A 10,670-nucleotide genomic window follows, 5' to 3' on the forward strand; every position below is an offset into this window, starting at 1 on the left:
AAATTAAAAAAAAAAGATCTACTCATTTAAACTAAAATTTCATTTCATCTATTTATTCCATAATTGTACTTTATAATAAAAATTAAAACTTCTATCATATATATAATTATAGATTCTATTTTATTTTGTAAAAAACTAATCTTATTTTTGGAAAAAAAAAGTTCCAGTAGTGGAATGAAATGATTATTTTTTTATTCTCTTATGAAATAATTTTACAATGTATTTTTTATTATTTTTTGAATGAATCAAATATAAAATAAATATTTTCAAAAAAATGTTATGTTATTCCATTTTATCTAGTAAACTCAACAAAACATTAGAATTAAATGTCATACTAACATGTACCTTGCGTGGGTTTTTTTCACTAGTATATACATATATATATATTGTTGATGGATAAAACTCCTCTATTATTTACATTTAAGTGAAAGTGGTTAATTTTTCATAACTTACCTATCCAATATGCACACTATTTAACTATTATTATTATATAAAATGTACAACACATTGTTATGTACACTTTGGCCTATTTTGATAATCAAGTTAAAAGTAGCTTTTAATTTATTAACTTTTTTTAATCACATCAGTTCTATATTTTTGTACATATTTTTTAAAAAAATAAAAAAAATTAGCTTTTAATCTACTTCCTAAAATATTAATTTCTCATATTTTTTTGTTATTCTTAAATTACTTTTATATAATTATCTATATCATATTTTATATTATATTTGGTTTAATTTTCTTAATTTATTTTTTAATATTTAGTGAATTTCACATAATATATTTTTTAGTTTTTTACAGCGGCACATATTCTTTTCTTTTGCCGTCCTTCTCCAGCCATAGCCTTAAACATTTGGTATAAGAACAATGTTATAAAACACTAACTTATTATATTAATACTATCATTAATGAAGTGATAATTAAAAAAAAAATAAAAATAAAAAATAAGATACAAAATACATGTGATAATGGGTCACTGTCACATTATTAAAGTCTCGTTAGAGCGACCACTAATTAGTGATTTAATTAGTGATTTAAAGCATTTTTGTTCGGTATAATCACCATCCCCAATTCAACCCTGTCTGTGTCTAGGGCTTGAGCTCCTTTCAAAAAATGGCAGCTGTTTACAGCTTCTACATCATCAACAAATCAGGAGGCCTCATCTTCTATAAGGTCAAACTCAAATCTCTCTCTGTCTCTCATTTGTATTTTCTTGTCATAATTTTCTATATAAACAAACAGGAACACCAATTTCAGTTTCGTTAGTTTTTATGAATTCGTGAAAAATGATAGGATTACGGCTCTGCGGGACGAATGGATACGAATGATAGCTTGAGATTGGCGAGTTTATGGCATTCAATGCACGCTATCTCTCAACAGCTATCGCCTATCATGGGATGTTCAGGGATCGAGCTTCTCGAAGCTGACAATTTCGATTTCCATTGCTTCCAATCTCTTACTGGTAAATCTCATGGCATTTTCTTTGATTTCGTTTTAACTATGAAATTTGAAGTTTTATTTAGAAATCATGTCTTTTCGATGTACCTTAGTCTTCTGTTTGTTTTCCAAGAAATTCCAAGAATAGAGAAAAAAATTAAAAAAAATAATGAATTGTTGAAGCCGTGGTTTGCTTTGTTGGTTGCAAGTCCAACATTGTGATTTCTTAGTGCAGTTTGAAGCTTGTTAATGCTGTAATAGAATTTGAGAATCCTCAGTTTTAAAATCCCTTTTGAGGTTAAAGATTTGAGGATTCTTAGAATTATTAGGGGGACTTTAAAGTTCTGAATCACACATTTGAAGTTCTTTGAAAGTAGGTGCTATTTCAAAGCCATAGTCCTAAAATCAAATGACTGTGAAGAAAAAGATTGTTAACTATAGTAGAAACACAACTATTGGAGCCATTGATATGACCACCAAAGTTTCCATTGCTATCTTCGTTTGGCCATGATCATACCTGTCACACTTCTACCGGGACAATACCATTACTTATGCCACGTGTCATCATCATTGTTGTTGTTAAGAGCATTGGTACCGACACCACCATTGAAAGTTCCACATCACTACACTACTGCCCAATCCATTACCATGCTACCTTCGTGTTACTTTGAATGCTGCTACCATTGTTGGTGTGGTATTATGGGTATTATCATCACCAAAAAAAGAAAAAGAAAATCCAATTGATGTAGTGAAAAAACGTAGATATAGAATTGTGATTCTCATAGATGATTAAATATCCATCTTTGGTATGCTCATCTTTGTGTTCGTAGACAACACTATTATCCTAGTAAATTACATATTGGTACGTACGTTCAGAAACATGGTACATTTCTGTTCTAAAACGGTAAAATTAGTGATATGAAGTGATTCCAAAAGTTTTTTTTTGCAATATATTTTCTTAAGTGTTACCTTAAGAGGAAAAAAAAAAATCAAATATAATGAATTAAAATCTAAAAGAAGTTAAGTTTTGATAAGACAAAACAAAAATGGAAAAAAAATAAAAATAAAATTATCGGATGCTTAATTGCTATAAGAAAATTACTCTAGAAGTACTTTACTTTTTTAAGTGTAATATATACAAGTCTATTCTTATCGTACCATATTTTAGAACATGTGGCGTACCACATTCCTGTTCCCGTTCCACGTACCAAAATGATTCACGTTTCAGGTAACATAGACTTATCTATATTGGAGATGCTTTCCACTCTACTTGGGGGCACAGAAGAAATGAATTCAAGAGCGTGAATACCTCTTGTTAAGAACTTGATTCACATGATCTTAAAAGTTCTTTGACCAATGATTTTTCCTCAGTCTTTCACTCATTTGCAACATTTTATTTTTAAGTGCCACAGAATGAATCCTGCTTTAATACCAACTGATGTTGTGAAAAAAAAAAAAAAAAACTGCAAAAAGAACTTCTGGGATTGAATCATCCATCACTGTAATCAGAAACTGAGGCTGAAAAGACTGTAAAGGAGAGATCTCCAAGCAATAGTGTATTTTTTCAATATTATAGCCAAAACAGGTCTCCTTTTCCAGATTTCATTCATGTTTATAAGACATTACAACCATAGCTGTCATCTAATGCACTCTTATATATTCACTAGACATATCCAACATCAAATGTAGCAAGTTACTAGGCACATAGTTAATGTCTACTGAGACTTGTTGATCATATTAATTCCAATACAAGTTCCAAATAGGTGTCACAATATACCTCCTAAGTTCCTAATTTACTGATTTCTCATGTATACCCAATCTGTCCCATGAGTAAAAATCTATACTTCATAGCCAATTAATTTTCTCATATCCAATTGGCTGTGTTAGAAGAATTTATTCGATTCCATCATAACCCCTCCATTTTGAAATTCCTCAGTAGTTATAAATTCTTCATCCAAACACACTCTAGCTAAATTTTTTATTGTTCTCTTGCAGGGACAAAATTTTTTGTCGTCTGTGAGCCGGGAACACAACATATGGATGGCCTCTTGAAACATATCTATGAACTGTACACAGATTATGTTTTAAAGAACCCCTTTTATGAAATGGAGATGCCAATCCGATGTGAGCTCTTTGATATAAACCTGGGACAGGCAGTTCAGAAGGATCGTGTCGCCTTGTTGGGGCGATGACACTTACCTTGAAGCCTTTATTGGACTAAAGTTTCATATGTCTGTTTTTGTTCATCCTAAGGAAACTATCTCAACTTCTAGTTTGTTCTAACCGGTTCAGTTTGATGTATTCTACTTTGTTTGGATTGGGTCCATATGTTATGATATATAGCTGAAGTATGTAGACGGAGATTTTTATGATTTTGTCACTGAGGGGGAAAGAAATTAAATAGAAAGAAGTAACTTCTGTTATATGTTATCAACTCTTATCATTGAAGAATCTGACAATGATTCAAAAAATAACAGTATTTATTGTTCTCCTTGATCTTATTTCTTTTGTTCTCTTTTTACTCTTCATCTTTCTACCCAAAAATTCATACTTCATACATTTAACTCAATTCTTTTCTCCTTACTTAGGCCATGTTTGGCAATTGGCTAAAATAGCCAAAAGCCAATACAAAAAGTCAACCCATTCTATCTATTTTTTACACGTTGTTTCGTAAGAAGCCAAAAAAAAATACTAAAAAAGTCAATTCTCAAATGAGCCCTTAGTCACTATCTTTCTATATATCAGTATATTTGCGACAAATTCGTCCAATTTTGCTAATTTTTTGTGATTTGGGGATCAGAAAGGGAAATCTTATCATTGGTTGAGTTGGAGGAATCTTTGTTTGCCCAAATCCAATGGAGGTTGGGTTTTCAGGACATTTCCTGTTTTAATCCATCTCTTTTGGCCAAACAGGTTGCCTTCTATTCATTTGTCCCGATTCTTTATTTTCACTATTCTTTTATAACCAAATATGCTTGAGTTCTCCATTTCTTCCCTTTCTTTCTGTCAATCTCTTCTTTCTAGCTCTTGGTGTAGTTCTCTTTTTAGGGAGTTTTGAAATTGAGTTTAATGATTCAGGCAAGTTCTAGTTCCCATATTTCAATTTTGGAAGACTATTGGATTTCTAACCTGTCTCCATGAATTACTTTCTCCTTAGTCCCTTCTGAGTCCACCCTTTGCTTTATCACCCCCAACCATTGTTATGGATCTGTTTCTTTCCCAGAAAGACAATGGAATCGCTCCCTGGTTTGTTCTCTTTTTCGTTTTCGTTTTCCTGTAGCTAATTGTATCTGCTCTCTACCTTGCAGTTTGGATTTTCTGATTGTCTCATTGTGCCTCGGGAGAATTCACTCTGCTTACACTCTTCTTCTTGATCACCATTACTCTCTCAGCTTTAGGGGTGAAATAAAAACCGCATACACTGACGGGTTTTTGGTCTGTTTTCTGCACAGTTAAATAGTTGGTTTGTGTTGGAATTTTTTTCCGTAGAAATCGGTTCGGTATTTGGTTTTGAAGATTTCACGCCTGCTCAGCTTAGAGCCTGGATTTCTGGTCTTATTTATTGTGATCTTACCTCTTCTTCACCCACACTTTTCCCTATCAATTCCCAGTCATCCAGGTTGTTGAATCTTCCTGTGCCTTTTATAGTTTTGGTGTTTCTATAGCAGGCTTGTCAGGATAAGCTTTTCTATGGCTCCAAGCTTGTCAAATGGTGGTGTAGATACTCTTTGCCCTTTTTGTTCTCAGACTTGATAGACTGGATCACGTTTTTCTTCTTTCTGACTTTGTTGAACCTGTGGTGTGTTCAAAATGTCCTTCTCAGAGCAATTTTCTTTCAAAAGCTGGTTGGGGGATTGGTTTACTAGGGGATCTTTGGGGAAGATTGATATTCAACCATCATGCTTAATATCTCATGTATTTGGACCATTTGGAAGGCTCACAATAAGGTGACTTTTGACCACACTCTCCAGTTCCCTACAGGTGCATCATTAAACATTTTAGTTTTATCGAACCATTAGGGTTATCCTAGTGTTCAGACCCCGTGTAGCTCCCCGCCCCCCTCTAATGTACAAAAGAAAAACTTTTTAGTTTTATCAACCTAATCAATTGTATATTTCTTGTTCCCAGCTTGCTTCCCATTCCCATACTGTTCCTTGCTTGAACTCTCAAAACTTCTAGATCTTCTCTGTTTTTTTTATGACAAATCTTTTATTGCTCGAAACATTTCTTGCTCAACCGAACAAGTCAACAAATACTGTACTAGCAGTAACTCACAAGATTTCTTCCAAAACCAAGAAACCATTTCCCTGGCTCCACAGTCCCTGAATATCCCTTTTGCAATGGCCATGCCCGGGCTGCCCATTTTGCTGCCATCAATATCAAGTTTGACGTGCCTTGGTTGTGGCTGGCACCACTTAACCGGGATTGAGTAATGCACACACTGTTATCTTAACGAATTCCATCAGTTTTGCACTTTAATCTGAACCACATGGGATTAAGTAACATGCATTTTTCAATCTCATAGGATTATGTGTTTTGGTGCAGAGAAAAAACATAATTAATCTTCGAAAAGTACGATTTTAGTTCAGGTCTTGGGTGCAATTAGCAGCAGATTTCATCAGTTGAGCTAATTACTACCTTTTATTTGTTGTTTTTTGGGAAAGTAAATTACTACCTTTTAGTAAACGCTACTAGTTTGCATTTCAGTTATACAACCTAACAACAGCAGGCAGTCAAAGCATTTGCACTTGCAGTCTTGCTTTACACAAAATTAAGTGCTGTTCTTTTTTCTTTTTTAATTTTTCTTTTTTATATTTGCATTGTAGAATCCTCACAAGGAAAGAAGAACAAATGTTGTGTCATTTTGTTGATAGTATATGTGGATCATACACAAAGATGAATGTATATAACAGTGACAACAAAATACTTGAAACCTTGACAGATTTAGGGAAATCGGGACAACAATAAGTGCAAGAAATTTATCTTACGCCAAGGAGTCTAATAATCATAGTTTAACTAATTGAGAGAGAGCGAGAGAGAGAGAGAGAGAGTACGAAATGATTGAACAATACTCATCAACTAACAAGCATAAAACCAGTTACAAGAGCCATTGTAATGAGCTGCCTCATCTGCTTGTTCTGGTCATCCAACGGGTTCACCCATAAAAACTCCGTAACAAAAATACCATCACATATGGCCACTTCTCTTGACGTTTTCCATTCATAAAACATCATACCCCTGTAATCTTTCTGATCGAACGACCGGAACGCCTCCCTGAACAATTCCATCACTGCATAGTAACTGTTGTCACAAACAGTAAGATAGTCCCTCATCCGTACATCGGTTGTGTCTGTGTCTGCTAGGAGTCTCTTCACAAATATGTATGTGTTGGTTGCGTTATACAGGGATTGCTCAATTGTGATCTGTGCTAGGCCCTCGACATTTGTTGTTGGGGCCTTTAGGTTTTCGTTGAAAGTTGTGTTGCAAAATCCGAAATCCTCACATTGGCGACAAATCTGATCAATCAGTTGTTGGGTTCGGGGGTCACTGGAAGCGGGCTGGATGAAGAGAGTGATGACTAGCAATGGAGATAGTAGGGAACAAGAAAAGAAAGAAGCCATTTTTGTTCTCTCTTCCAATAAGGGTTGGAAGTGAGGAGGGAGTGAAGGAGAGAGAGAAGTACATATATGGGGGGATGTATCATTGTTATTGAGTTGTAGAATTTATGTGATTACCCAACTGTGTCATTTTAGTTACAGCTAGATTCATCAAGAGAATATTATAAACGTTGAAGAATCACATTAATGATTATACACATATTGGCATATTAATTAACTCAATAGTAGATGACATTTAGTACATTTTGGCACATTGATGATAGTACACTTTGCATATATAGCGCGACTTAGTATTTATCAAAATATATATATATACATAGTGCAACTTAATATACAATTTTATTTTCGCCAAAATAGGGTTTGGAAAGAGCAAGATATATGGAATTTCTCCTTTATTTTTGGACAAGTTGTTTCTGTGATAGTTCAATTTGCTCGTTAGTCTTTTTCTTTTTTCTTTTGGTAATAGTGAGAATTGAATATCCTAGGTAACAAAATGTTATAATTCACCCGATATTATGTATTTGTGTGCAGTACCATAGTCTGAGAAATTATATACTATATAGATTAAGGAAATCACTCACTTATAATTAAATTAACAAAGTATATTATAGCATGCATATATGGAAAAAGAAATAGATCGACATGTATATAAAATCTCAATCACTGGGCGATTCCTTGCGCTCAGATCAGGTCTATTAAAGGATCTGACTTTATCTTAATATAATCCAAATTTAATCTAAAAAATCTGAATTCATTAAGAGAAATTTGATATGATAGTCCAAATCTGATTGATCCAATCACTAATGTTGTGTTTGGGTTATAAATTTAGGTAGAGATTTGGAAGGAGAAAAGAAAAAATGAGAGAAATGTGAATGAAATATAAGTTAAATATAAGTTAGGTGAGAGAGAACATCCTGATGTTTTCTTTCCTCCTGTCTCAAGGCTCTTCTCTTGCATCTCCTCTCCCAATCTTTTATCCTCCTATCTCAATGTTCTTTCTATTAAACGATTAAAGAGGCTCATGTCCGGAAAGATCGATAGAGGATCTGATGTTTGATTGATTGTGTTCTAGGACTTATATGGCAATTACTGGCTCAATCCGTAAACAAACATCCAAATTAACCAGGACAATCTGATATGAATATGGTTAAATTTGTCATTAACGTAGGTGTAGGCAAAATCTGAAGAGGATGAGAAGCAGAGCACCAGTGTTTTCACTAGATATAGTATAAAAGTAATAGAAAGTGGATTCAACACTTGTAAACTATGAAATATATTAGTACAATCATAAATTTTCAAATATTGACATACCCAACGAATACAAGTTAATCAGAAATCAAAAGCAATCTCTATCTTTCCTAATTGCAACAATCTTCCACTAAAAGGTAGGCCAACTTCAAAAATAAAAGGCCACCTTCTTAACTTTGAAAAGCCTATACATAACCAAAAACCAAAAAAATATGTTTAGGCATTAATATTATTACTGTCCTTAGCTTGCCAAAAAAAAAGCTAGGCAGCAGATGGGGCGGTAATGTAATGACCAGCGTTAGCCTCTGACACCGTTGCCGCCATGAATTTGTCAGCTTCACCTTCAATGGGCGATGTGTTAGTCTTCTTATAATCTAATGACTCATCACTGTATATATCCCACCAGCTCTTCACTAGCATCTTAATGTCTTTCCTTTTCATGTTCTCTTCAATTCCAGTATACCTCCATGGCTTTGATCCCTGCAAAGAAAGAAATAAAGAAAGAAGCCAAATGACAAATTAATTAATTTAGAATATTGATTTCATTTATTTAAAATAATTTGAGAAAAAGAAGAAAAGATTTGATCATTGATCATGAACACTCACCGCGGCACAGTAGTGAACAACTTTCACTTTGTTAAGTTCAATGTTTTCTGAGTGACGCCAAAGCATGGCCAAAACAAGGTTGTAAATTGGTGGGATAGGCTTGTAGACATCCTTAAAGAACATATTCAAAAAGTCCTGCAAGCACAATTGTTTAAGTTTATATCAAATTATTGCCAAAATAATATCTACATTTATAGGATACAGATTCTCTATACCAAAATTCATGCCCCTATCTCAAATATAATTTTGACTGCATACCATTTTCTTGAAATTTTCTTATTTTGATATTCTTGCCACATCATGTGAATGAAAATTCATTGAAAATAAAATAACAACATGAATTTTAAAGACTAAAGATTTTGTCTATTTCGATAGATCGACTAATGCATGTTAGGATTTTTAACTTTCAATATCAATATTAACTGATATATCGAATATTGTTGATATTGATACTGTTATTTAAAAGGTGTTGGAGTGACAAATTTTGATTATTACCTGCTCAGCAAAAGGTGTAGGCGGAGTGATTTTGAGGGTCTCTAAGAGGTCATCATAAATTGGGAGACTAGGCTCGAACACAAACATGCCAGCATTGAAGTAGAGGGGAGGCTTAGGACCCAACTCTCTAGGCCACTGGACGTTATCAGGGCACTGTTGGCAGTACCCAATCTGGTACTGTGGGGTATGAGACCATGTCTTCTCGCAGAAACAATCCTTCACAGCATAGAAGTAGCCATTTGGGTTGTCAAAGAGGTGGTCTATATTTTCAAACACCTGGATGTCTCCGTCCAAATATATCATCTTATGGTACTCCACAAACTGCAATTGATTACAAATCAATATGCCTTATTTCAGCTAGAAAGATAATTAATATGAATACCAAGGAAATTAAGAACTTATCATGAAATTTTTTTTGCTAAATTTTGTTATCATTAGACACATACCTCCCAGATACGAAGCTTGGAGTAGTTGATGACATAGTAGGCCATAGCAAACTGGGTCTGGTTCGCTGGCGGGTACACCGGCTCGATCTCACGGACTATGCAGCCCTGAGCTAACAGCATACGGCGGTGCTCCTCAGGCACGTCAGGCAGGACCGCCACCACTAGCGGGTACGCAGTCTTGACCTTCCTCAGGCCCTTGGCCAGCCCAACCACGCCCTTCACGTAGTCACCATTCCCTGCCAAGAATGTCACATAAGCCCGGCTCGTCAGGCTGGCTGCCTTGACCAGGCTGGTAGCCTTGGTGGTTGCACTCACAAGTTCAGGAGCCATTTGAGTTTTCACAACAAGTTTTAGAGAAAGAAAGAGAGGTCTGTAGAGAGAGAAAGGAAGTTGGGAAGTGTTTTTGAGAAAATGAAGAAGAAATGTGGGGATGCTTTGGTGAGTTTGTGGGTTGCTTATTTATAGGCGTTGGTGGATGAATCTTCCAGGAAGCTCTTGTTGTGAAAGATTCATGATCTGGACAGGGGTTATTTGTACTAAACGACGTTGTTGAATCAACTGTTTTTTTTATGTTTGATGAGAGACGACGGCGTCGTTTTGGTAGTGTGTGGAATGTTCTCCCAACGGAATGGGGACAGTGGGTCCTACGGAAAAATGTTAGGTTTGTTATCTGATATCCGAATCAAATCGGACTGTACGCGTGTGAGAGTGGGTGTGGCGGTGATCAGATCTGACGGCTGTGAGTTTCCTCCTCGAATAGATAAAGTCTGGAAGTGGATAATGGGTCGGTGCAATTAAAAGGATAGACTAATGTAAAACA

The 10,670-nt window shown here is 34.8% G+C and overlaps 3 protein-coding genes across 3 annotated transcripts; 1 reads left to right on the forward strand and 2 right to left on the reverse strand.

Moving 5' to 3' along the window:
- Nucleotides 1-807: 807 nt before the first annotated feature.
- LOC114291266 (uncharacterized) lies at nucleotides 808-3,938 on the forward strand. Its single transcript, XM_082906188.1, has 3 exons — nucleotides 808-1,173; nucleotides 1,294-1,462; nucleotides 3,433-3,938. The coding sequence occupies exons 1-3, from the start codon at nucleotides 1,114-1,116 to the stop codon at nucleotides 3,627-3,629; spliced, it is 426 nt and encodes a 141-aa protein (XP_082762314.1). The 5' UTR covers nucleotides 808-1,113; the 3' UTR covers nucleotides 3,630-3,938.
- Nucleotides 3,939-6,512: 2,574 nt separating this feature from the next.
- LOC114315936 (uncharacterized) lies at nucleotides 6,513-7,058 on the reverse strand. The gene has a single exon (XM_028262573.2). The coding sequence runs from the start codon at nucleotides 7,056-7,058 to the stop codon at nucleotides 6,513-6,515; it is 546 nt and encodes a 181-aa protein (XP_028118374.2).
- Nucleotides 7,059-8,312: 1,254 nt separating this feature from the next.
- On the reverse strand, nucleotides 8,313-10,386 carry LOC114315934 (galactinol synthase 2). The gene is made up of 4 exons (XM_028262572.2): nucleotides 9,851-10,386; nucleotides 9,405-9,725; nucleotides 8,910-9,044; nucleotides 8,313-8,783 (listed from the first exon to the last, which is right to left on the reverse strand). The coding sequence occupies exons 1-4, from the start codon at nucleotides 10,178-10,180 to the stop codon at nucleotides 8,565-8,567; spliced, it is 1,005 nt and encodes a 334-aa protein (XP_028118373.2). The 5' UTR covers nucleotides 10,181-10,386; the 3' UTR covers nucleotides 8,313-8,564.
- Between the last annotated feature and the right edge of the window lie 284 nt (nucleotides 10,387-10,670).

The sequence above is a fragment of the Camellia sinensis genome, chromosome 2 (genome assembly GCF_055761805.1).
Source record: "Camellia sinensis isolate YWXY chromosome 2, ASM5576180v1, whole genome shotgun sequence".
NCBI lineage: Eukaryota > Viridiplantae > Streptophyta > Magnoliopsida > Ericales > Theaceae > Camellia > Camellia sinensis.